Source organism: Myotis yumanensis, unplaced genomic scaffold (assembly GCF_028538775.1).
Source record: "Myotis yumanensis isolate MYYU_CA2020_CCGP unplaced genomic scaffold, mMyoYum1.0.hap1 SCAF_16, whole genome shotgun sequence".
NCBI classification, from domain to species: domain Eukaryota; kingdom Metazoa; phylum Chordata; class Mammalia; order Chiroptera; family Vespertilionidae; genus Myotis; species Myotis yumanensis.
The window spans coordinates 46,596,131-46,624,035 of NW_027223767.1; the positions used below are offsets into that span (position 1 = coordinate 46,596,131).

General features: G+C 43.2%; 1 protein-coding gene across 2 annotated transcripts in view; it reads left to right on the forward strand.

Moving 5' to 3' along the window:
- MAP2K6 (mitogen-activated protein kinase kinase 6) overlaps positions 1-27,905 on the forward strand; it is a 103,466-nt gene that overhangs the window by 47,279 nt on the left and 28,282 nt on the right. Inside the window, exons 1-7 of one of the 2 annotated variants that reach the window (XM_070393112.1) lie at positions 13,288-13,409; positions 16,408-16,474; positions 22,983-23,031; positions 23,824-23,937; positions 25,518-25,637; positions 26,664-26,780; positions 27,438-27,489. In XM_070393112.1, the coding sequence (XP_070249213.1) occupies positions 23,860-23,937; positions 25,518-25,637; positions 26,664-26,780; positions 27,438-27,489 (367 nt within the window). In that variant the 5' untranslated portion in view covers positions 13,288-13,409; positions 16,408-16,474; positions 22,983-23,031; positions 23,824-23,859. Of the gene's footprint in view, positions 1-13,287; positions 13,410-16,407; positions 16,475-22,982; positions 23,032-23,823; positions 23,938-25,517; positions 25,638-26,663; positions 26,781-27,437; positions 27,490-27,905 lie in introns of those variants that run through there. The other variant, XM_070393111.1, reaches the window with a different exon arrangement.

Sequence of the window (27,905 nt, forward strand, 5' to 3'; positions counted from 1 at the left end):
CCCCTTGGTTCGCAGCAGTGTTCTGTGAGATACCATGCGGGTAGGTTAGGCATTCTTCTCTCCTCGCATAGTGTGCTTGCAGAAGCCTCCCAGGCAGAGAAGGCAAACCCATACTTGGAGTAGAGAAGCGTGAATTTCAGGCTCCTCCCCCGCTCTGGTGGATGTGGTGTGCTATAATCACCTTCCACCACGAGGCTGGCAGACGCCCTTGCAGGTGCTATAGGGCTTGGCATCTATCCTGCTACTGATGGGGTGGACATTCAGCAGTGGCAATGGCTAGGTCGTTGGTAAGAGTGGTATGAGGGAGCCCATGCTGCTGGACCCAGGCACAGCCTCCATTCCTGCCACCTGAGCTATTCCATGCACTGGAGTGGCTGAGAAGAGGAGGCTGGCTGCCATCCACGGGTGGGTGATGCATTCCTCCAAGGATGCCTCAAGCACCGTTGCATCTGCTGCTTCACTGGCTTGGGGGCAGAGCACATCGTACCACAGCCTGCACTGCCCTCATCTGTTTGGCCCACATTTCTGCTGCCTACTGAATGAAAATAGAGGATTCTGTGCCAAAGTCTTGTTTGTCACTGTGATCTCAGTAAGTAGGGGGACAAGGTGGACGATATGGGCAAGGTAGGGAAGGCTTATCCTCTTAAGCCCCGAGGATAAAGACTCTGAGGGTTTTGCACTGAGACACACGTTGAAGATGTGGGTCTCCCTTTTTCTCCCTGGGTTAGTGCTTCCGCTTGCTCTTGCACACACGTTCAGTTCACTGAAACATAACGTGATCGGGCAAATAAATACTCAGAAGGAAGCATAGTGTTGCCAGGGATCACAGCCTCTGCCAGGAAATCTAGAACAGGTTGCATTCTGCAAAAGGAAGAGGCACTACAATAGCCACAGCCATTGATTTGATATAAAAAAAGGGCTTAGCCCTAGTCCATGGCCTACTTACTCAAGGCCATGTTAAATATGACAGAATTTCACTACCACCATTGAATTTAGACTATTTCTTGGATGCTTATGTAACATATTTTTTTACTTACTGTGAGACTATTTGGGGAGCTGAGCCCAGGAGATGTGCTTTTATTTCCTATAATGTCTCTTTGTTGCATGATTAGTTTGGCTGTTTGCTTTTCTCCGGTACAGAAAGATTTGGAGAGTTAGCCTGATATTCCTTGGTGGAATGCCTTCTTATTTGTATATACAATTTAAGGAAAAGTATAGCTTTTTAAAAATAGTTAAAAAAAATACTTTGCAGCCTGGTCAGTGTTGCTCAGTGGTTGAGCATCAACCCATGAACCAGGAGATCATGGTTTGATTTCAGGTCAGGGCATCCCCTGTAGGGGGCATGCAGGAGGCAGCTGATTAATGATTCTCTCATCATTGATTTTTCTATCTCTCTCTCTCCCTCTCCTTCCTCTCTGAAATCAATTAAAAAATCTATTTAAAAAATAGGTTGCAGCCATGTATGGGGTCTATATTCTTGAGAGGAAAGCGTTCCGCAGAACTTAGCCTCATTTCCTAGAACTTTGCATCTCTCCCCTCAGCCACCTCGTGTTCTTTCACCCTCGCTCCATAGCACGTGCCACACCATGGCAGCTCCTCTGGTTGCTTGTGGCTACTCTGGGCCCCTCCTCTTCATTAGAGGACATTCTGTTCTTCGCAACAGCCCCAACCTGTTTGCAGCTTGGCACACAGGACTCTGCACAGTCTTACCCCCGGGGACAGTACTAGTTTCAGACTTTCAAAGACCGAAGCTTCTGGCACAACAGCTTTCAAACACTGAGACAATTGGGAGAGGGAGTAATGCACTGAAGTTAAGAGAATATAGTCTTGGCATAAAAGGAGGAGGAGATCGTGGCATCCATCACTTATAAGCCCTGCATATTTCAGAGAAATTCCATTTCATTTTTTCTTTTTTTTTGGGGGGGGGGGGGAGATGGACCTGAAAGTCAAGTCAGGAATATGGAGATTAGGAGCGAGATTAGGTAAGGGAACAACTTTTCTGAGGAAAATATACCTTTCCAAAGCAGCTCAAAAGACAAAATGCTTGCTGGGAAAGTAAAATCATCTGAAAATAGCTCGAATTATGTAGTAATAGAAAAAAAAAGAATAAAAACTAGAGTGTCTTCTTGATTTAAAAGAAAAAGAAATGTAGTGTTAGGATGGAAAGTTGTATATCTAGCGTGGGCTTTGGGATGCAGACCCGGATGGAAATACAGACTGTTGGAACTTGAGAAAACATGTTAGTTTCTGCATTCATATAGTGAGAATAATATTTCATTTTTCACTGAAATTGTTTTTCTTTTTAATTGTGGCAAAATATATATAACACAGACTTTACCACCTTAACCATTTTTATGCGTACCATTCAGTGGCATTAGCCACATTCACACCATTGTGCTACCATCACCACCATCCATCTTCAGGACATCTTACGAAACTGAATCTCTGGGCCCATTAGATGACGACTCCCATTTCTCTCCCTTTCTCTCCGCCCCCAGTTACTGTTCTCCTTCCTGTCTCTATGAATTCAACTACTCTAGGGACCTCATCTAAGTGGAAAGCAGTATTTGTTTTTTGTGTGACTGGATTATTTCACTTAGCATAATGTTTTCAAGGTTCATTCATATTGTAGCATGTGTCAGCACTTCCTTCCCTTTTAAGGCTAACCAATATTCCGTTGTGTGTATACGTCGCATTTTATTTATCCATTTATCTGTCAATGGACATTTGGGTTGCTTCTACCTTTTGGCCACTGTGAATAAAGCTACTGTGAACATGGATGTGCAGATACCTCTTTGAGATCCGGGTATTAGTTCGTTAGGGCTGCCATAACAAAGTACTCTACGCTAAGTGGTTGAAACAACAGCACATTGTTTTCTCACAATTCTGGATACCAGAAGTCTGAAATTAAGGTCTTGGTTTCTTCTGAAGACACTCTCCTTGGTGTGTAGATGACTGTCTTCTTATATCTCCATGTGGTCTTTCCTTGAATAGGTAATGTACTGACATGGCTCAAATGGAAGATTTCCAAATTTTCTCTTCTTATAAGGACAATGGTCATGTTGGATTTGAACTGACCATAATGACTATATTTTAATTTAATTACCTTTTTCAAGACCCTATCTCCAAAAACATTTTGGGGTTACTAGGGCCTTAGGACTTCAACATATGCAATCTATGGGGATACCATTCAGCCCATAATACCCTGCTTTCAATCGTTTTGGGTACGCACCCAGAAGTAGAATGGCTGGATCACATGGTAATTGTATTTCTAGATCTTTGAGGAAATAGTTTATTTTTATAGAGTGGTTATGAGATTCAAATGCATGTGAAGAACTTAGCGAATGGTTGGTTAGCCCCAGAAAACGTTGACTCTAATTAGTTACATAGACTATAAACTGTCCGATCCCCAAATTTTCAGGCAAAGAAATCAAGTCCAGAAAAGTTAAGCAATTTATGCCTTCAAGTTTCTAGTGAGCAGCAGACTCGGAAAAAGAACCTAGATTCTGACAACACCAGGGCTCTTTTATTACCATGAACCACTTCTTTATATGAACTGTTCTATTATTTCCTATTAACTATTCGCTGGCTTTTATGGCATTTGATTCTGTTCTTCTGTTTTTAAACTTAGTTTTATGAATAGGTAACACATTTGTGTGTCTGTACAATGAAATATTGTTTGGCATTAGAAAGGAAGAAGTACTGATGCATGCTACAGCATGGGCGGACCTTGAAGCCATTGTGCTAAGTGAAAGGAGCCAGCCATGAAAGCCCACATATTATCTGATTCCATTTATATGAAGTGTCAAAAAATAGGCAAATCTATACAGACAGAATGTAGGACCAGAGAGAAGGATAGTATTGGTGGAAAGTGGAGACTGAATGCTAAAGGGTATGATTTTTGTGAGTGTGGGTAGTAAAAATGTTATAAAATTGATTGTGGTGATGGTTGCACCACTCTGCGAATGCACGAAAAACCATCGGATTGTATGGTTCAAATTGGTGAATTGTATGCTATGTGAATTGTATCTCAATAAAGCTGTTACAATAAAAATTAGAGGGCAAAGGTAACGTCGTGGATCTATTGTAGACCTTGGGGTTTACAGCCCTGGAGATTAAGAATTCAAATTCTTCAGTAGCCAACTTTCGACTACTTCTCAAAGAGTGGACTGTATCACATACTCACATGTGATCTTTGGGACTCATGGGTAGTTTTTGAGCTGGTAACCACTTCTGACTCATTTGTTTCCACGTTTGACGAGGAGCAGCTTTGGAATGGAGGAGGTTCTTAAAAGGAATAAGGACGTTTTAGATCCCACCTACCTTCCAGCCTTCCATAGTAGGGTGTCTATTAGAATTTCTCTCTCACGTTCTCTATAGACCATCAGCCAGTTCCTCGGGAGCTTAGGCACGGCAGGAGTACTGAATAGAATTGCATTTGACGCTGCGGGCGCTCCTTTGCTGACCTATTCTGCCTGTTTCTAATGTGTCTTGGCTTCATGTTTCCTCGGGTCCCAGGGGGAATCTTGGCAGAACACCCTGTTATATGTCAATATGAGTGCCTCTCTCAACTTTTCTTCACATTGAATTTTCTCCATGTTGTCACCCTTGAAGCTCTTCTTTTTTCTTCTTGTCTTAAAGAGAGACCCTTCTCTCCTTTCTGTGATTCTCACTTCTCTCCACTGAGCTGTAAATCTCGCAAGGCCCACTGGGACCTTGCCCCGTCACTTCTGTTCACTTCTCCGGTCTCTTTGCCCCTTTCTCCCACTTGCTTCTTTTCTCCTCTAGACTGTTGCTCAAATTCCCCATCGTTTTTTAGAAGGCAGTAACAAACGTGCAAACAACAAACAAAAAAACAATCCAAAAAACAACCAAACACCGAAAATTTCCATGGATCTTTATTGCTTCTTCAGTATACTATGTGCTTTATGTTTTTTTCACAGTTACCTTTTGGGAAAAGTCTGTGCATTTTCCTATTTTCATCGATGTGTATTTTTTGAGGAAGAGGCCCAGGTAAGGAAGTTAAGAGCCCTGCGCTAACATTAAGTCTAGAACATATCCTACCTAGACAAATTCTGGATGTGAAAGTGAGATGACGTTGCAACAAGAGGCGAGCAAAGTGTGGAAAAACGTTTTCCCAGGCATCATGCTAGAGGCCCACGATGTGGTCGCAAGCGGACTCGCGTGCCGGTGGGTGACGCGGCTAGATGCAGTGAGAGTGCTATTTGGTGTAAAGCCTTGTTTTATTGTTTAGGCGTTGGAGGATGGAGCAGTTTTCTGGAGAGAAAATAGTGTCCTTAGTAAGAGATACGGGTTCTTCCTTCACAGAAGAAGCCCCCAAGATGGCTGTCAAGATGCATTTGGTTTTGTGCATTTATTTTACTTGGAGTGTTACGGTTTCTGGTCGCTAGCCAGCTTTAAGAGTCTGGGTGACCTTGAGTGTTTAGTCTAGTCTGGGGCTGGTTAATCCTCTGGTCGGAAGGGAGAGGCATCAGGTAGAGATTACCATCAGCATGAGGTGAGCAAGGAATCCATTAGTGGCCTGAGAGCCCCTTACTTTGATATGGAGGGGGCAGCTCTCACCACACATAGCACAAGTGTCACTGAGACACAGTGTTTTGCAAACAGAAGCCACAGTCACAGCTTTCAGTTGCTTGACCATTAAACTCCTGCTAAAGTAATTTCTGTCAGGTAGGGCCTAGGCTTATCAATTTCATCAGAACCCCCACCCCCCGTAGAGCAGGGGTATTAGTTTATAAACACACCCTAGAGCCAGAGCCCTCTCCTCTCACAGTAGAAAGCTTTGTGATGTTGTCAGTAAAGCTGGGGCCAGAGCACCGTTTATTGAGGAAAGTAGCTGGTTTACTGATGGAATGTTTCCATCTTGGCATCCGGGGAACTAAAGTCCAGAAATGTTAAAACATCTTGGGCAACGGTCGTGGCAGTATAGCTTTACGATGGAGTCTGGCTCTCCCGCAAGACCCAGCTCATGTCACCATAGTAGTTCCCAGGAAACCGCTTTCTAACCTGCATCTGTTATCTACAGAAATCTGGACATCGGAGTAGAAAGCCTGTTCAGGGGATTTAATCCAGGACTTTTTTTCTTGACTCCCAGCTATACTATTGCCGACACAGTTCAGCAATCATCCTTCTACAAGCCAGTGCAAATAGCCTTGTGATGAAGAGTAATTGCCACTGTAGGGCTAAATATAATTATCCTATATGGGAAGGCTGCCTGCTCACCTCTGGACCAGCTCTGGACAAGGTCCTTCACGTGGAGGAAGAAATAAATATTCACCCCATGCAGTTGTAGTGACCATTACATTAAGGATTTATGTCACAAGCTGAGCACTGCGCCTTGCATATAATAAATTCTCAATAAACATTGGTTGCTTTTATTATTCTCATGAGCAGCTACTTGTTAATAACAAAGCAGCTGCCAAAAATAGCAGTGTAGCTGACTTGGCAACTTTCCTTTACCTAGCACACGTTTACCCAGTGGCGCTGCATATGCTGCTGGGTTCCTTTAATTCTGCTAGGCCCTTAGCAGTATTCCCACTTTAAGGATGAGGCTTAGATTAATAGCTTCCCAAGGTTTTACAGCTAACGAGCGCTATGGTTTGGTTCCCTTCCCACTAGGTCTCTCTTTTGTTCTCCAGCTTAACCGTATGTGACGCTGATGGAGACTTTTAAATCATCCAGTTGAATATACAGATGTGTGAGCACCTCCCTCAGCTCTTCGTGCTCCGTTCCAATAAGGAAGACTTGTGAGAATTGCCATCAATAATATGCAATTAAAATCCATCTAATACAAATTTGCAACTTAAAATCTTATAACATCAATATACCCAGGGGTCATTATATATATGAACTCCCTGTATGTTTGGTTAGCCCTTAAAACCAGTTTGGGGAAATTGTAGGTCACTGTGTATGAGACATCACGGAACATATTGAAATTCATACCTTTCCCTCCCATTTCTGATCACAGAGGTAGGTGGGACATTCTCCTGGTGCAGTGGGGAATTTATGTACTTTTTGTGTCCTCAGTCTTGGAGAGTAACCAATTGACATGTTTCAAGGTGACTGCCTGGAACAAATTCTAGACTCATTACCTAAGACTGGAGAATTCCACTTCCTTCGAGGCCCTGCGTTACGGCGCCACCTGAAGCAGTGCTTTGTAATCAAGGTGACGGTGGTTGATTCAGGAGTAAAAACGAAGGGCCTACGTCTCTCAATTCCCCCTTCAGGGTTCCATGAGGACCTGAAATCATTTTGAAATATGAGTCAACTTACATAAAGAAAACTGTTTGGAACATAAGTTGTTTGCTTTCGTAAATGAGGGTTTTTCTCTTCGGAAAATCTAACACTTACATGGAGTGGTTTTCTCAAAGTGATTCCTCCGTCTTGGTTTCTTAATGGCCCATCATGAACCTCAAACTGGCAGTGCCACCCTTGGGAATTGCACTAAGCCAGGGGGTGTATGTGGCAGAACAAAAGACAGAGGCCCCTCCATCTTTTGCCAGGCTGTGGTTTGAAAAACACACTCTCAGACATGCCCAGCCTCCGTGGAGAGGAAGGGGATGCGATACCACAGAAACAACCGTGATGCAGAGGATTAGCCGCCGTTTCTTTGGCCGAGGGTGTGGGCTTCAAGGGGAAGAATCCTGCCGATTTAGATGTTGTTGTTGTAAATCCTCACCCAAGGATATTTTTCCATTGATTTTTAGAGAGTGGAAGAGAGAGGGAGAGACAGAGAGAAACATTGATGTGAGAGAAACACATCGATTGTTTGCCTTCTGCATGACCCCTGACCAGAGGCCTGGCCTGGGCGGAGCCTGCAACCAAGGTACATGCTTGGTTGAACCTGGGACCCTTTGGTCCCTAAGGCTGATGTTCTATCCACTGAGCCAAACCAGCTAGGGCCCAACTTTTTTAATATTGCTTTGGACCTGGTTCCTTTACCTTCTTGACATAAAGAATATTAGAATGTGCCGCAGGCCTGGAGAAAGGGCTACATTTCTTCCTTATGATTTTTTCCTCTGAGGTGGCATCAAATTAGAAAGAATTGGAAGGAGCCTGGCCGGTGTGGCTCAGTGGTTGAATGTCGACCTATGAACCAGGAAGTGATGATTCGATTCCCAGTCAGGACACGTGCCCGGGTTGTGGGCTCAATCCCCAGTAGGGGGCGTGCAGGAGGCAGCTGATCAATGATTCTCTCTCATCATTGATGTTTCTATCTCTCTCTCCCTCTTTCTCTCAGAAATCTATCTATCTATCTATCTATCTATCTATATATATATATATTTTTTTTAAAGAAAGAATAGGAAGGAGGCCAGCACCTTTCCCTCCTTTGTTCCAGCGAAGGGCATCCACTGAGGACCATCTACCAATATGCAATATGCATTCCTCTTAGTTTGCAGTTAATTTCTCAACTATCCCTCTTTTGTAACTTTTAAAAGAAAGTTTTCTGTGATTCAGTCTCTATTTAAGAAAATCTTTATATTTTAGAAAATTTCAAACATGCTCAATGGTAGATAATTTAATGAACTGCCACGAGTCCATTGACTAGCGCTGGCAATGATCACCTCATGGTCAGTCTGAATTTATCATATCTCCCTATGCCCACCATATTATTTTGAAACAAATTCTAGAATTATGTTATTTCACTTGGAGTCACTTCAGTATTTATCTCTAAAATACGAATGCTGTTTTTTAAACCTAACCAAAACTCCGTGTGCATTTGCAACGATCAAATGCATCGCTACATTTTGTGTGTGCTATAGCCCGTTGCCATGTTTTGTTTTTTTTAAAGTGGAACTTTTTAACACTCTCATGACTCCATTTCCTTTTGATAAAAACTCATGAATGAAGCAGCATATAAATGAGGAAGGAGATGCGCACAGACAGCGGGGATTTCCCATCTAACCGCTGCCTGCCTCCTACCTTCGCTCTGGGCTCAGACCACAACTCAAGGCCATTGGCTGTGATTTGCTTTTAGGTTCTTTCAAGAGCACGTAGCCCCAAATTGTTAACATGACAGGACAAAACTTGAGCTCTACCGGGTCTGAAAAAAAGAGCTTCAATCACAGGGAGCTTAGGAAACCCCTGGAGTGCTTTCAGTCTTTGCAAGGTCCCGGAGGAGGGAGCTGTGCGTGCTGCTCTCCACAGGCTGGCTCATGCTTCTTTGACACACCCAGAGCTTCTTCCTGTCCCTCACGATTCTTCTTCCTTCGCATCTCATTGTCCCCAAATGTCCTGACCTTGGCTGCCCTTGCTCCCATGCTCTTCTTGCTTCCCTGCCTGTCTCATGAATTTTCTACTTCTCTGTTTGTTACTCCCACGTCTACACATTCCACTCCCCATCTCTCTGAGGCCGCTTGAAATCCGCCATGCCCCTCTAGCATCTTACACTCAACACACTTGAATTGCAAGCGCTTATCTGCCTTCTCCCACCACCACCCCAACTGGCCTGACTTTCCTTTTTCATTTAATTCTATCTGGGTGGGGAAAAGCCAGGTTATTACTACTATTAACTACTACTAACTACTGCCATTACCACCACCTACTGGTATTACTATTACTAACTACTACGACTATTATTAACTACTACTGCCACTAGGTGTCTGATCTTCTAGACCAGGGGTCCTCAAACTTTTTAAACAGGGGGCCAGTTCACTGTCCCTCAGACCGTTGGAGGGCCGGACTATAGTTTAAAAAAAAACTATGAACAAATTCCTATGCACACTGCACATATCTTATTTTGAAGTAAAAAAACAAAATGGGAACAAATACAATATTTGTATTTGCATGTGGCCCGCGGGCCGTAGTTTGAGGACCCCTGTTCTAGACCTTATCCAGTAAATTACCAGAGCCCATAGATTTTGCCTCTGAAAAGTTTAAGCAGCTTTTTTATGAGCCTGATTGCTGTGGTCGCTGCCTCTTAATTCTTGGGTCTTATGCTAACTGTGTGTATGGGCCAAGCATGGCGTAGGGCTTTGAAGAGCTTGCATTCTGGTGGAAGAGATGGGGGAACAGATAGGTGCAGGCCCTGTGTGAAGAAGACACTCAAGATATGCCAAGTGAAATGTGGCCACACAGACGAGGGGTGTTTATTGTTTGTGTGTGTGTGTGTGTGTGTGTGTGTGTGTGTGTAAGACTTCCTGAGGAGAACATGCTTGAGCTGAGTGTTGAAGTTGACCAGTGGAGACAGGTGATAAGAATATTCTTAAGAATCCCGAAACACCAATCAGGAAGAATGTATGCACCCCTAAGTTCGTAGCAGCATTATTTACAATAGCTAAGATCTGGAAACAACCCAAGTGCCCATCAGTAGATGAGTGGATAAAAAAGCTGTGGTACATTTACACCATGGAATACTATGCAGCAGTAAAAAAGAAGGAAATCTTACCCATTGAGACAGCATGTAGGGACCTGGAGAGTATCATGCTAAGCAAAATAAGCCAGTCAAGGAAAGACAAATATTACATGATCTCACTTATATGTGGAATCTAATGGACAAAATAAACTGAGGAAAAAAATAGGTCCAGAGACATGGATGCATAGGAAAGACTGACAGATCTCAGAGAGGGGAAATGGGAAAAAAATTAACCAAAGAACATATATGCATATGTACATAGCCCATGGACATAGACAATAGTGTGAGGAAGGCCTGGGGTGGAGCAGGGACTGGGTGGAGGAAGGTGACAGAAGGGAATATGGGGGATATATACTGTCAACAATAAAGAAAAAGAACATTCCAGGGAAAATATGAACAAAGACCTGGAAACTTAAAACACCAAGGTGTGTATGTGTGGGACTGTGTGTGTGTATGTGTGGGACTGTGTGTGTGTATGTGTGTGTGTGTGTGTGTAAAAGATAATTTCAAAACATCCTGCAGATATAAGATGAATCTCATTACCATATTTTTTGGAAACATGGAGGACATGGCATGACACTCCTCTACTGAAAAACATAGCTGATGTCTCCTTTTCAATTTGAAACTGAAAAATTATTAGTTACAACCTTTCAGTTCCTGGGCAAAATGGCTGTCACAATGGAATTTATATGGGGAAGTTAGACAGTAAACCAATAAGTAATAAATAAATGCAAAAATAAATACCTAAATGCAAACATAAGTTGAGACTGCGAGAAAAGGTTATGAGGCATATAAATGGAAGATGGTCTTGGAGATCTCTTGTAGACACAATGGACATTTTATTTTATTTCTTAAATATACTTTTATTGATTTCAGAGAGAAAGGGAGAGAGAGAGAGAGAGAGAGAGAGAGAGAGAGAGAGAGAGAGAACATCAATGATGAAAGAGGATCATTGATCGGCTGCCTCTTGCACACTCCCTACTGGGGATGTTCCCTGACCAGGAATCGAACCATGACCTCCTGGTTCATAGGTCCACACTCAACCACTGAGCCATGTCGGCTGGGCGACACAGTGGACATTTTAAACTAAGATGCTGGAGATCTGGGAAAGTGGCACCCAGGTCACACTGTGCTAGACGTCGGTCAGCGAGGACAGTGATTTTCGAAAGGTCTGGGAAGGTCCCGTGGGGTGTGCAGTGGGTGAGGTGAGTTCGGAAGGTTGAGTTCCTGTCTACCAGGGGACTGCAGCCCTGTAGGCACTGGGAACACCAAGGTAAAGTCCAGACTCAGCTGCCCCCTTGAAATCAAAATGACTGCACATTGTAGCTTTGCACTTCCCTTCTCGAACTTTTATGTAATCCCCAGGACACCTGGCAGACTGGTTGGAGTCTCTCCGGGGTGGACGAGATCCAGCATTTGGGGGATGGGAGCGAGAGTGCCCACTTTCATGTCACCTTCGCAGAGCCAGCGTTCCCCCTGCACCCCCTCCATCTGCCCTGCTTCCTCCGATGCTTTGCATCCAATGATGGCAATTTAACAACACAGAATGACACTTCTCTGCCGGTTTTCCTGCCAGCTCCCCTTGGGACTTAAGCCTAGATGCAAGGATTAAGGAGAGGGCAGCCAAGGCCTCCAGGTTGCCAGTTACTTGGCCGGCAACCCCATTCACATGGGGAAACAGGTTTTTTTAAAAAAATGACTTCGGTCCTGGGAGCAATGCCATCCTTTTGTAAAGCTGTGTCAGTAATCATAAACCCTCATCATTATGCCCACCTCCCCCCACCCCCCCACCGTCAGCCAAGATGACAAATATTTGGGTGTCAGCATATCCTCACGATGCCACCTTTTGTTGACCCTGTGGGATTCTGTCCCTGTTTGGGTTGGCACGGGAGCTCGATCCCCTGTTTTATGTAATAAGGCACATGAGAGAAGCCCTTTATGCTCTGCCTCTCCGAGTGGGCACTGACAAGAGGTCTTGTGTACCCCATCATTTTTGGTACGGGCAAAGCGAGCTAACATTTCTGTGGCCTGGTAAATGTTTTCTAACCATGGGCACGGTTTGGTGTATTTTTTTCCCCCCAGTGCCATTTTGTTCCAGGCCAAGATCACAGTGACCCAGCTTTGGTCTAAGATGAATTTTGCAAATATGTGTGTGTGTGTGTGTGTGTGTGTGTGTGTATGGGGGGGGGAGGGAGCGGCACAACTACAATGTTTTTAGAGAAAACAGGCATGGGTGTGACACGGGCTGATGTCACGCCGTCCTGCCTATGCTAGGTCAGGCCGGGGAGGCTCGCCCTTTGCAGATTGCACCAATAAAAGGGCAAAGCTTGTTGAGACCTCCAGAAATTCACGGAATTCTCTCTTTCTGAAAAGGCTTGTTGCTAGCATGTAACATAAATAGAGCCTATGTTCATCTGCCTATGTTCGGATGTACTTTTTTTTTTGGTCATTTTTGCTTTAGCATATCAAGGGAAAAGGCTGTTTAACATCCTCGGCGACTTTGCTTTATTATTCATATTGCTCCCTCGTTAATTTTTTGTCCCACCATATCCAACGTGAGCGTCTGGGGTTGGCAGCCTGGCCAGCGGGAAAACAGACTGCTTTGAAATCAACACAGCTCGACATGGACCACATACTGTTTCTCTCCCTTTTAAGAAAGGAGAGGGGCATTTATATAGAAAGGCCACAGAAGGCTGTCCTGTGCAGAATTACTTTTATAGTTTGATTCCTCCGGGTCTGGGTCATGATTAATGTCACGCCTTGCAGTCCAGATGGGCCCACTTCCCTTCCCTCTTTCTGAAGTTGCAGTTTCCCGGGAACAATAAATTCCCGGAGGTTTGCTGCGATCAGATCCACACTCAGGAGGGTGGAGTCTGCTAGCTGCTGCTTCCTCCTGCTGCGCTGTGGTCTCGGGAGCTAAGCAAAGCATGGCTTCTGTGGGGTCTCCACTGCCAGCCCTCCGTGCAGCCTTCAAAACCTCACCAGAGTCACTCGCGCTGGCTTCTCGCGGGGCTGTGTTTGCAGTGGCAAGCACGTAAGTGAATTATGGAATGTGGGTGTGTGTGTGTGTGTGTGTGTGTGTGTGAATTTTGTGCCATTTGGTCCACTTCTTAAAAGGAAGGCAGGGTATTTTCCAGCCTTGTAATCCAGCTGGAACTACTTGTCTTTTTGCCATCAGAAGAGAACCCGGGCCTTTCTCCCCCCCCCCACCCAAGACTTAGTTGTTGTCTCGGTCCTTTATTCCAATTAGTCTCCGAGCCACAAGGTATCTCTCTCTTTCTCTCGTTGACTATTTCGTTGTATAGATGTGTTGAGTGTGTGGAGTTAGAGTGTAACGATGGATGGCTACTAACGAATGGCTAATAATTCATTGCTATGGTGTAGTGATTCATTTGCTCTGTTAAAGTTTGGCCAAAGAGGTTTTCTCCATAAAGAGCTGTTTCTTGTGTTGTGTATCTTGTAAGAGCTGAGTTAGAAGAAGGGAAGGAGAGAGAAATGTAGGAATTGAGGAATAACATCTGCTTTGGGTTTGCTGAAATGACACCTGGAGGGTTTTTCTCGAAGGTCGAATAGTTTTATGCTTGTTTAGGTTTATCTTCAGCATGTCAAGGGAAGTATAGGAGTGTAGCTATTGGGATTGCCTGTATCACCTGTCGCCTATACTGGCATGTGTACCTAGCTATCTGGATTTGTTATTCATTGGGTACTAGACTATCTCACTTACCATAGTGTTCCCCTCCTGTTTGATGGAGGCCCATAGATGGGAATTAGGCCATTTATCTAGTATTTGGATTCTCACAATCAGGCCCCACCCTTAGTATTCTTCGTGGGTCACAGTACAGCGTGGGGTATTGTCAGCAACTGGCTAATTTAGTAACGAGCTAAATGGCCCTGAGCTCCAGGTGTAAGGCAGTCAATGGTGAGTGTTGAATCTGATAAAACGTACAGATAAGCCGACAGGAGGAGGGAACCTGTTATAATGAAGGTGGTCCTAAAAGGCTTTTCCCCCTGGCTTTGTACAACCTGGCAGAATTGAACTAGAATTTGGATTTTGAATGCACGGGAAGTAAAAAAAAAGACTCAATTACAAAGTGCATTGGGCTTTGCTAATATGGTCAGTTTTGTTCATCACTGTCTTACATGACTTACTCATTAATATGACTGTACAGATTCTTTCTCTGAATGATTGTAATTAACAGCTACTTAAGGTATCTCAGTGCCCTTTCATAGGTATCCCATTTGATTCTCATATTAATCTAACAAGGTAGGTCTTGATGCTACTTCCTCATTTTACAATTGAGAAGATGGAAAGGCAGAGGAAAAGGGACTCTGAGGTCACCGACTGAGTAGAAAGTTGTTTGTTTTTTTAACTCAAAATTTCATACTTCAGCCAAGCCAGTGTGTCTCAGGGGTTAAGCGTCGACCTACAAACCAGGAGGTCATTGGTTCAATTCCTGGTCAGGGCACATGCTCGGGTTGCAGCTTAGTTCCCAGTGTGGGGTGTGCAGGAGGCAGCCAATCAGTGATTCTCTCTCATCATTGATGTTTCTGTCTCTCTCTCCCTCTTCCTTCCTCTCTGAAATCAATAAAAATATATATATTTTTTAAAAATCCCATACCTTCACCACCCCCCCGTCTCTGGTCATCTCTAAACTTCTTCCATTGTGAAACAGTGGAAAGAGCTCTGACCTGGGGGTCCAGAAACCTGGATTCCGATTCTGACTGGGTCATAGCTGGCTCTGTGATGGTGAGCAGTCCCTGGAGTCTTTGGAAGTCATTGTCCAGCCAGCAGGTACAAGGCTTGATTTCTAAGGTTCTGCATCTGCAGAATCCCTCCCAGGACCTTGTCCAGGGCCCGAGTCAGCTCCGCGTGCTCACCGGCAGCCTGCAGGAGATGGTGAGAAGGAGAGTGGCAGCCTGGGCGTTCTATCCAGCTCTGCTTTGGCGCCGGGAGACACCTAGGATCTCTGTGATGATGAAAAGCCCCGGCCCTTCCACAGCGATTTTCTCTGATCTGCTTCCTGAGCTGGCACTTCTCAGTCTGTTCTTTTTACTCATCTACAAAATAATTTCAGCTCGGTCTTCTTGTGGTTTCAGCCCAGCGATGAACACATCGGTTACGCACCCATCTGGCTCCCAGAGAAGCGATAACCTCCTTGCATGAGCCCATCTGTTATCTTAATCCTTTTTGGAACAGGGCAAATGTAAATAAATATTATTCTATTTCTCTCTCAGGTGTTTCAGCTTCTGGCAGGCGGTTGAGAATGGGCAGGGCAGATGGTGGGAAAGTATTTTTTTTATTTTACCTCACTGGTTTTCTATCCGTTCTTCACAGGGGATTTAGAAAATTGTGGGATACTGTGATAAGGGTGACTGCGTTTCACTGACATAAAACACACACACACACACACACACACACACACACACACAAACACACACCTATAACCAACTCTGTCTACCATTACCATTGTTCTGTACAAGAGAGAAGTTGGAATGACAAATTCCCATCAGGGAGAAAGGCAAGGTTGTCCTAGATAAACAGAGTTGGCGTTCCTTCTTCTTTTTTTTTTTTTTTTAAATATATATTTCTATTGATTTCAGAGAAAAGGGGAGAGGGAAAGATAGAAACATCAGTGATGAGAGAGAAGAATAGATCAGCTGCCTCCTGCACACCCCACACTGTGGACTGAGCCCGAAACCCATGCATGTGCCCTGACCAGGATTCAAACTGTGACCTCCTGGTTCATAGGTCGACACTCAACCACTAAGCATGCCGGCCAGGCCAAGAGTTGGCATTCTTCAAATGACATCGTCACCTGGGACTGGGGAAAACCTCGTCCATGACTGCAGCTCTGCTCAGCCTGGTGTGCGGGCACTTGTCATTCACAGACTTCCTGGGCAGGGAGTGGAGCCCTGAATGGGGAGATGAGAGATACGGTCCCAGGTCAGCCCTCTCCTGCTGCTGCCGTCCCTGTCCCTGTGCTAGTGCTGTGATACGGACCCTAACATTCTCCTCATGTCCTTCCCTGCAGGCAAGAAGCGAAATCCTGGCCTCAAAATTCCCAAAGAAGCATTTGAACAGCCCCAGACCAGTTCCACGTAAGTTGGCAAGATCATCGTCTTCATCCAAACACTCACACTTTACAGATTTCTGGGCTGGGGGGGTTCACGTTTGCACCGGCGGGCAATAACTTGACCTTAGGAATAGTGGTGAGAAGGAAGAGTCCTTCAGACGGAAAGCTGGGTGCTCGCCGTTCTGAGACTTGAACTAATCACACTAGGTTGGTCAGTCTGTGGTGAACGGGTAGCTTTGAACTCAGTGTCTCACATGACTGGTTGGCTGGACATTGAATGCCACAGATGCATTTGGCAGACGGGGTCCTATGTTAGTCCAGCAAGGACTCGGGTGTGGTCTGTTTGGCCTTTTCCATATAGATTTGAGCAAACAAGTAAATCCTTGTGAGAGCCACGACTATAAAACTCAGGGTGAGACGGAAAATGGTCTTTGATGAGAACTCAGATTCCCGACACCTAGATCCTATCCCACATAAACAGAAGGCAAAATGAGGTAAAGGAACACTTTTTAAAAATTTTTTTATTAGTTGAGGCTTTGGCCCAAGTCCTCAAGTGAGCTCAAGTCCTGGGGAAGCAGGACACCTGCTCCCTGAGGTTTAGGTTGAGCTTTATTATTTTTTTGGCCAGTGCATTTTCAAACACTCTAGCACCATTTGTTGAAAAGGCTACCCTCCTCCATTTATTTGCTTTTGCTTCTTTGTCAAATACTACTTGAGCATACCTAATGGATCTATTTCTGGATTCCTTATCCTGTTGCATTGATCTGTGTGTCTGTCCCTCTGGGAATATCATACTGACTTGGTGACTGCAGCTATATAGTACGATTTAGCGTTAGGGAGAGCGGTTCCTTCCATGTGGTTCCTCTTTTTCAAAATTATTTTGGCTATTCAAGGCCTTTCTATTTTCATATAAGTTTTAGAATAAGCTTATTGATGTCTTCAAATAAACTTGCTGAGGTTTTGATTGGAATTGTGTTTAACCTATAGATTACAATTTATGGAGAATTGGCATCTTTTACTAACATTGAGTCTTCCGATCCATGAACATGGTAGATTTCTCCGAGTAGTTAGATTAACTTTGATTTTCTTCATCAGTATTTTATAGTTTTCATCATAACATTAGGTTTTAGCCTAAGTATTTTATTTTTGCGGTGGGGTGAGCAATCATAAATGGCTTTCTATTTTTTATTTTGGTTTCCACTTCTTCATTATCAGTATCTAAAAGTGCAATTGATTTTTGTGTTGATCTTGTCCTGTGACCTTACTAAACTCACTTATTAGTTCTAAGAGATTTTGGTAGATTTCTTAGTGTTTTATGTGTAGCTAGCCATGCCTTCTGAAAAAAAAAAGATACTTTTATTTCTTCCTTTTTAAATTGTATTTTTTAACCTTTCTTTTCTTACCTTATTTCAGTGGCTAGAATGTCCTGTACTATGCTAAGTAAGATTAGTGAGAGCAGGCCATCTTGCTTTGTTCCTCATCTTAGAGGAAAAGCATTTCATCTTTTACCATTAAGCATATTAGGTTTTTATAGATGCTTTTCATGAGGTTGAAGTGTTCTGGGAGTTGTTGTTTTTTATCATGAGTGTATGTTGAGTTTTGTTAAATTTTTTTTTGCTCAAATCAGTTGCTACAACCATAGAGTCTTCCTTGTCCTGTTGATATGGATTATATTGATAGATTTTTAAAACTTTGCACTAGCCTTGCATACCCAAAATAATTCCCACTCAGTTATGGCATATTACTTTTTGTTTTGTTAATTCTCACCCAGGGATATTTTTCCACTGATTTTTAGAGAAAGTGGAAGGGAGAGGGAGAGACAGAGAGAAACATCGATGTGAGAGAGACACATCAATTGATTGCCTCCTGTCTGCACCCCGACCAGGGCCAGGGAACATGCAACCAAGGTACATGTACTTGACAGGAATTGAACCTTTCAGTTCGAGGGCCGACGGTCTATCCACTGAGCCAAACTGGTTAGGGTGTTCTCTTTTATATATTGTTGAATTTGATGTGCTAAAATTTTGTTGAGGATTTTTGTCTAAGTTCATGAGAGATGTTGGTCTGTAGTGGAGTTGTTGTTTTTGGTGTGTGCTATTATTTTCTGGTTTTGATATTAAGGTAATGCTGGCCTCATAAAATGAGTTGGTGAGAGTTCCTTTTATTTGGTAGGCACTATATGAAATAGGTGTTAAATTCCTTTAAAATATTTTGGAGATAAAATTGACATATAATATTATCTTAGTTCCAGGTATACAACATAATATTTCAATATATGCAATTCTTTTTAAAAAATGTTTTCTAAAATTCTTCGGTGAATCAAAATGGGCTTGTGTATTTTTTTCTCTAGAGCTTTTTAACTACAAATTCACTTTCTTTAGTAGCTAAAGGACTAGTCAGCTGATGATTTTCAGCATGGATAAGTTTTGGTTGTTTGTGGTTTTCAAGGAATTGGTCCATTTCTTCTAAGTTGTTGAATTTATGAGAGTAAAGTTATTCATAGTATTTCCTGAATATCTTTTAATGTGTTTTTCCCTGATAGTAGTAATTTGTGTCTGTCTTGTCTCTTTTCTGTGTCAATCTTGCTGGAGTTTTATTAATTTTATTGATTTTTTTTATAAAGAACCAACTTTATTTATTTTCCTGTTTTCATTTTTATTGATTTCTGCTCTTTATTTTTCCTTTGGGGTATATTCTTCCATCAATCTCTCAACTGTCTTATATTACTTCCCTTTAAAACTTTTAATCTTCACCTTCTAATTTGCATTAATTTTCTATATTTCATAAAAATTTGAAAACCACCATAAATCCTTCCTTCATACAAACAAATGAATAAAAACCCATGCAAAGATAAAAAATAGTTTCTGTGTTGTGTCTCCCTCAAGGGGTAGAATAAACCTTGAAAATACTTTCCTATTTCACTGTGTAAAGCATTATTGTAGAATATACCACTTTCGCTCATGGAAAGCCTTATTATTATAATTGTTATTTTAATACTGAGGCTTAAAGTTTTACTCCTAAAGAAGTGGCTTCCACATTTTGAATTTTCCTTGGCAATTATCTGAGGTTGGCTTGGTGACTCTTAGCATTTATACCCTGCCTCTTTCTGCTGTGCTACACAGAAATAAATAGCCCGGGACAGAGCTCCATTCTCTTTAGTTCCATGTGTGTGGTCCCTCTGCTTGAGCCTTTTCTTTCAGTAACTGATGCCAATGTGTCTTTGACTTAGGTTTCCGAGCTGTCCCCTCACTTGATTGGCAGCAACTAATTCTACGTCGGTTCTGTGCCAGTCAGCGTTCTTTCACTGAGCCCTCACAAGAAACTCTCCCTTTATAAGTCAGAAAACAGACCTGTAAAAGAGTCAGGTGTCTTGCTCAAAAGCAGTTGAGCATAGCTTTGTGGGTAAGACTTCAAGCTCTGGGGCTAGACTGCCAAGGTTTGTAGTTGGGATCTAAACTGTACAAGTTGAATACCTTAGACAAGTTACTTAACCCTTCTAAGACTTAGTTTCCCCTTCTGAAAAAAAAATAGGAATAAACAACGATGTGGTTGCTATGAAGATGAGATATCATAATCCATATTATGTATCCTAGAGCCTGTCCCATTGTCATTTCTCAGTGAAGGTAGCGCCACAAGTTGCTGTGTTTATTATCACGGCACTATTATCACATGGGAGAACTGGATGCAAAGTCAGGGCTCCCTGGCTCTCAGTATGTCCTGTTAGCCACAGATTAGACGGGTAGAGACTGTGGCCAGACAGTCCCCGGCTATGAATGAGGGAAGTTGAGAAGATTTCATGGTACAGCTCTGGGTTCTAATCTCGCCATCTCTTAGAAAGGCCTTAAATTATTTCCTCTGTTTCAGTGTCAGTTCTCTAATGTTGGATAGAAGAAGAAGACTTGTAACAATAACCAGTGAGCTGATTGCTCATGCAGTTTTTATAAGTAAATAATCCTAATACACCAAAGCTGGTTATTCATATAAAACACTAACACTGGTGCCCTTTGGAATACCTTCCAGGGAAGGAATGGTGTCACAGGGTTGGTCCTTTCCCCAGCGGACGAAAATATTGAAAAAGTGACAGAAAACATCCACCCACAGTATAAACCTCCTACCCAGAGACTCCGTGCCCCAGGCAAACTTATGTGCCCAGCCTTGGACAGGACACAGTGTCAGCTAACCCAGTCCCATCTGTCAGTCTTGGCCCCGTCCTTTGATGCTTTTGGCGGACCTGCGGAGCCCTGCGGCCTGGGGCATGGGCGGATTGATCATTTTCATTAGGGGAAGCCAGAGTGTTGAGAGCAGGCTCCGTGGGCTCAGTCAGACTTGGATTAGAATTCTGGGTTCACCACATGGGAGCAGGTTAGCTAAACTCATTTGGAACATGGGAATCATGGTACTCATAGGAAAGGGTGTATGTGTGAGAGTGTGTGGGGGGGAGGGGGGGGAGAGGGGGGGGTAAATAATTCATGAGTTGCAGGTAAAGCACCTAACCCAGTATTCAGCATATATCCTTTCCTCCTCAGGTCGAGACCCAGAGTCAGGTGATGCTAGTTTTATTTGCAACTCTGTTGAGGACTGTGGCTTCAGCAGTTTCTCTGCACTTCCTTTTCCTCAGCCTGAAAAATGGCACAAAACCCTCCTCATCAGTAGAGGTATGGTGCCGTTCATATAAAGCTGCAGTCAGCAAATTTTTTTGCAAAAGGCCAGAGAGCAAATATTTTAGGCTCTCTGGGCCACAGTGACCTCTGTCGGTTATTCTTCTTTGTTTGTATTTTTATAACCTTTAACTTGTAAAAAGCGCTCTTAGCCGGGCCACAGGCTGTGTGCTTTGCAGAGCCCTGGTGTGAATCCCGGACAAGCAGACCTGGAACGGGGCTCACCCAGTACCCTCACTGGATAACAAGAAAGCGGAGGCAGCCCTTTCTGTTGCTTTTAAAAGGAAGAATACTGAACAATTGCAAAGGTTTTTTTTATTGTTTATACTAGTCACACGTTTCAAGTAAGATTTGTCTTTATATCAAAATTCCCCGTCTTTTAGTATGCACAAATAGCGACAGCTGAAGAAAAATAGCTTTGGAAAGCTTAAGAATGAGAACTCAGATTTTTACTAATTTAATTCCTCCGGACACGTGTTTCTCAAGAAACATTCCCTGTTCAGACACAGAACATATATAAAACGTCACTGGGCGTGTCCGCATGTGCATGTGTGTGTGAGTGTGTGCATGTGTGTTTTCCGTGCTCTCCCTCCCTCCCAGGCCCTGGTTTTCAGTTGGTCTAGGAAAACTTATTTTAGGTATTCTGTGCATTTCAAAGGGATTTTGAGGTGAGAGAAGGCTTATCAGGAAAGCCCAAGACTCATGTTTATATCTGTGTTTATATTCCTACGTTTCCCTCATTGTTTTTTTTCTTTCGTTGCAGCAGAAAGGGTAGAATTATAATCCATTAGGGTTGGGAAAAGTTATCATTGGCAAAGGGTTCTCTTCTCTCTTCCTTTCCTCTGCCCTGCCTTCCATCCCGCCTGGTGTTTTTCTAGAGACAGCACTGGCATGGACGGCCCCTCAGTTGCTCTATTATTTGGCCATATTAACAGTATGTTTCCTGGCACATACAATTTGTGTCGTGATGTTTTCGGTGCATTTATTTCAGGAAAATGCTTTTCTAAGCTCCTCGTTAGGAGCAGAGCCAAAGCCAAACATCTTTCTCTTAAGTGGCTTGATATCAATCCAGGCAGCAGTGAAGTAGTAGAAATAAACACACGGCCGTGCTCTGTCTTACGGAGACATGAATTCAGCAGGCCTCAGGCTGCTGGGCTGAGCCTTGGATGGTATGTGCACTCTGTAGAGAAGAACTGTCACGACTGAATTAGGTAGCCTGATAGAAGAGAAGGTCTTCTGACCTGGAAATCAGGGGGCCTGGGTTCGTTGTGACCTTGGACAAGTCATTTCACCTCTCCAGACCTTTTCTCCCCCATTTATAAAGGCAGGGACCAGATAGATTTTGAATTCTTATGGTCTGTGAATTTTGTGAGTTAAGATAACCATTTTGCCAATTATTGTTGTTGGTTTGTTTTTTTTTAAAACAGTTGTGGAAAAAGTAGGGGGTTCACTGGGCACTTGGTGTTCTTGGATGAAAACAAAGTTTGAGGCGACCTGGAATAATGTAATTATATAACTATACTCATGTGGCTCCTATTTGGTGGATATTTACTGTATGTTAGGCATTCTGCTAAGCACTTTACTGGGTACTCTTACTCTCTTTGAGGTAAGTATTTGATACTCCTACTCTGTGAGGTAGGTGTACCAATATCCTCACCTTAAAGAAGAAATGGAAACTCCAAGAGATTAAATGATTTAAACCCAAATGTATTTTATCCCAAATCCCACACTGTGAACATTTGCATGCTGCTTTATGTTACTCATGGACTTCCTCCTGATTTCTAAGGAAAAATCTTTCCAATCACACTTGATTTGGGAAGGACATTTTTGACTAAATGCTCACGTTTCCCCCCCCCCCCCCCTTGTTTTCCTTAGGCCGCCTCGAGATTTAGACTCCAAAGCTTGCATTTCTATCGGAAACCAGGTGAGAAAAGTCATGTCTCATTGAAAAATATTTCCTGTAATATTTTGTCATGGGATAGATCAGAAAGTTTGAATTTAAAAAGAAGTAGTATGTGGAACTCTTGATAAAAAAACTTCAAGATAAGGTAAATATATAGTTATTTAAATAAATGTATATTTAAATATATTTTTATTGATTTCAGAGAGGAAGGGAGAGGGAAAGATAGAAACATCAATGACGAGAGAGAATCATTGATTGGCTGCCTTCTGCACACCCCACACTGGGGATTGAGCCCACAACCCAGGCATGTGCCCTGACTGGGAATCGTACCGCGACCTCCTGGTTCATAGGTCACCGCTCAACCACTGAGCCTGCTGGCTGGGCTTGATATTTTTGAATGTTGAGTTGAAATCAGGCTGTTGTGGTCCTGATGGGAGGCAATTGAAGAGAGTAGGTGATTCTCTGTGGGGAGGGAGTATTTCTCAAAGTCCAAGCACAGACCTAGTTGCCATCAGTCGACACATACACATGTATTTAAGGAGGCATGGCCGACAAACCCCAGTGTAGACAGCTTAAACGGAGCAATTTGGAAGCTAAATTAGAATTGGATCTCTATATCACCTGTGACAGGCAAGTGACATGCTTTGAGGGTCTAAACATCTCCCAATGCTTCTTACTTTCAGTGGCTGCTTGAAAAAGCTTCTGGACCAGAAATAACCCTTAGAATGTTGGGAGAAACCAGAGAGAGGACCAGGTAGTCTACTGTTAAGTTTATTTTTCTCTGTCTTATTGCATTCTTTTTCTCTCCTGCAGAACTTTGAGGTGAAGGCAGATGACCTGGAGCCTATCATGGAGCTGGGCCGAGGTGCGTACGGAGTGGTGGAGAAGATGAGACATGTGCCCAGCGGGCAGATCATGGCAGTGAAGGTAGAGTTGACGTTCCCCAAACATGTTCTGTCTGCGGTGTGTACATTTGTCCATCCCCAGTGCAAATCAGCTTTCTTCATAGAAGCAAAACAATCTTTAAAGGGTGGAGCAGAAAATATTACTTGTAGGGAACAGATTGCCCTCCAAATGTATGGAAAATACTTCCTTAATATCACCTATTACCAGCTCCAAATTAAGATTACCTTGATTGGCCGAAACCGGTTTGGCTCAGTGGATAGAGCGTCAGCCTGCGGACTGAAAGGTCCCAGGTTCGATTCCGGTCAAGGGCATGTACCTGGGTTGCGGGCACATCCCCAGTGGGAGATGTGCAGGAGGCAGCTGGTCGATGTTTCTCTCTCGTCGATGTTTCTAACTCTCTATATCTCTCCCTTCTTCTCTGTAAAAAATCAATAAAATATATTAAAAAAAAAAAAAAGAATTTATTAAAAAAAAAAAAAAAGATTACCTTGATTGTCTTGAAGTTGTTTTTTTTTTTTTGTCCCACTGTTGGTTCTTCTAAATAGAATCCAAACAAATGTTCACATATTGCATTTGGTTGTTATGTCTCAGAAGTCTCTTTTACTCTACATGCTATTTCTTTTAAAGAAGTGTCCCTAAAAACCAGGAAACCAGAACTGAGGGAGGAAAATTGTCTCCACTGTGGAAGAAAGGGAGGGTAAAACACATCTTGAGTGAATTTGCATAGTTTCTGCCCTATAAAAAGAAATGTATAATCATTGCATATTTCTTGAGTGGATGCTGGGAGGACCTTGGCGAATCGCCATCTCTAGATGAACTAATAGATTTGGGCCATCGTGAGGAGTGTGGGTGGTCAGATGACTTGGATCCCTTTGTTTTTGGAGAATGGAGATACCTTTTCCTTACCTTGTAGATTTTTCAGTTTGTTCTCCTGCAGACTCTTTGCTAAGTAGGCAGAAAATGTGAATGCCTCGTGCAGTATTGTTCCTGTGATTTAGTAAAGTAATCGTATTTCTGTAAGGCCCTGTTTGCTGATGTGCAAGGTTCCTCTTCTCCCACAAGCACCGGGATGTGAAGGAAGGATTTCTCCATTTCTGTTTGGTCCCTTCTATTTCCCACAACTGTATCAATTCTCTTACGGCTGCTGCTTAGTCCAACGATTCTTACTTGTTTCCAAAGTGGGGCTTTTGGCCTTTATTGAAGGACTCCGATTCAGCCGGAGTAATTCCTACTGTGGCCTCTTTGCACTGAACAGACATAATACAATAAACCAGACTGTTTTTGTAATTTGGGAATACATTTCCAAACATCTGCACATTTTCCAAAATACATTATCAGTTGTTTGGGGGGTTTTTTTTGGCTTTTTCTTTTTTTTTTTACCCGGGGTTATTCGGGAAATCACATGAATAACAATCTTCCTTATTTTTCTTTTGTTACAAATAGCCAATCACTTAGGGTGGCTGTGCGAAGGGTTGTTGCTAGAAGTTGTGCCGTGGCTTTGTGTACTATTTTCAGGAGGGAACTATTTTAAAGTCCCTGTGGTATTACCTGCTTCATCCTCAGAGCAGTAACCCTGCATTTTACCATGCATTCCCACTCAGCGGATCCGGGCCACCGTGAACAGCCAGGAGCAGAAAAGGCTACTGATGGACCTGGATGTCTCCATGAGGACGGTGGACTGTCCCTTTACGGTCACCTTTTACGGCGCGCTCTTCCGGGAGGTAAGTGACCCTTCAGTTCAAAGTTGAGGGGAACAGTCACTCACAAAGAAGTGCCTCTGACCACATAAATGCCATGCACCATCGTGGTACTCTTTCTGGATGGACAGGTCTCCTAGAGTCTTGGGCTTTGCATCCATAGCACAATGCCCTGGTGCGAAGTTGGTGGAGATGATGGTATTTTCAGATGTGTGGAGCCCTGTTCAAGACGCTGTGGCTCTTTCTCCTCTCTGTTTTGCTTTGTCTTTTGGCAGAACTGTCTATTTCAATTGTCAATTGATTTGATAGACAATCAATCTATCAAATTGGATAAAGCCCTTAAAATATGAAATATTCTGCCCTGGCCGGGTAGCTCAGTTGATTAGAGTGTCATCCGATATGTCAAGGTTGCGGGTTTGATCCCTGGTCAGGTCACATATAAGAATCAACCAATGAATACATAAATAAATGGAACAACAAATCAATCTCTCTCTCTCTCTATTTCTCTCTCTCAAATAAAACAATAAATTAAATAAATATTTTAAAAGGTCTGAAATGTTCTGGCCCTTTGGCTCCTTGCTACGTTTTATGTAGCCTGCTTTTGTACCATATTGACTTATATTTCTCTCTTTGCTCTACCTCTGTATTTACAATGCTTCAACCTCACTGTTCAAACCAGCCCTTTGATTGACTATGGCCAGTGCTCCACACAGAAGGTCAGCCATGGAACAGGCTTCTAGACCTAACTCCTAGGGGCAGTCCCAGTAAAGGCTTGGCTTTGGTGCATTCTGCTGCTTGTCTCTCTGAGTATTTTGATGCTAGTTTTCACTAAGGCATAGGTGATCACATGCCAGTTATGCTTGGCTGTCTGCTAGTTTGCTCTTTGGAGATCATCTTGCTTGTTTAATGAATTCCTGAGATTTTGAAGAGAAACTGTCCATTTCCTTTGAAAACTCAGGCAAGAAGTAGTTCTTCCTGACAGATGCGCACTGTTCTCTCTTTTTCTCATTCCCATCCTCTCTAACTACCTCTGAACCCATTGCTCTCTAGGGTGATGTTTGGATCTGCATGGAGCTCATGGATACGTCGCTAGATAAATTCTACAAACAAGTGATTGATAAAGGCCAAACCATTCCAGAGGACATCTTAGGGAAAATAGCAGTTTCTGTGAGTACACAATGGATCCTACAAAGCGAGCGTGAGATGTCTAGGTCTCCTGTGTCTTTGTGTCCCCAGTATGAGGACACGCTACCGTAGAGCCATCCAGTACATGTTGAATGCAAGAGTGTACCTGAGGATGGAGAGATGAATGCTTTTCCCTCTGAGCACTGCAGCAAATTCGACCTCTGGCTCAGTGTGGTAAACTCTCATTTCAAGTGTCTCTCAGTTGTGCCTTCATCTGCTATGACTACATTCCTGGTGTCTATATTCTGATATCATTTAATTTTTATTTGTAGACTATTACACATTTTCATAGGACTCATAAGCATAGAAGGAAGCAGAAAAAAAATGAAATGGAAGGAAGGTGTTTGCCCTTAAAAGCTATTGAGGTTAAGGAGGGTGGAGAGAAAAAAAAATGCTGGAGACCAATGAAAACCAAGATATAGGCGTGAGACATACTCTCTGCTATAGGATAGAGTCCTCTCTCGTGGATAGAGTCTAGTTCGTGTAACTTTCTGTGTATTTTTCTGGAAAGGGCTACCACTCTCTAGGAAATACTTCACCTCGTGACCTTAAGTCAGGGATGATCAACCTGGATATGCTTACCATTCGATTTCTTTCCAGGGATGGGGGACATCAATCTATCCTGTGTTTCTCTTGCAGATTGTAAAAGCATTAGAGCATTTGCACAGTAAGCTCTCTGTCATCCATCGAGGTAAGCATCCCGGGGCTGCCCTGACTGTTCCTCTCCTAGAGTTTGGGTCTTTGACTTGAGTTCTCCCCCACAAGGGATGGGAGTGGGATTGAGTCAGGCAAGAGCATTGCAGGGTTTTTCCTTGGGACTGGATCGCAAATCCTACAAGTGGCTGTTCTTTATCTTATCCAAGGGCATCAGAAGGCATGGGCTGTACATTACATCTTAGTCAAATATAAAATACCTGTTACCAAGCAGAGATGTGGGATCACCCGATGGACAGTTCCAGAGAATAGGGTGAAAATTCATTCAGCCTGGCCGTCACCTGGGAGCTTGTTGGAAAGTAGAACTGTGGGTCACAAGACCAACTGACTACGTTTTAACCAGATGGTAATTTCTACGCACATTCAGGAGTGAAAAGGTGTGGTCTAAAGCAC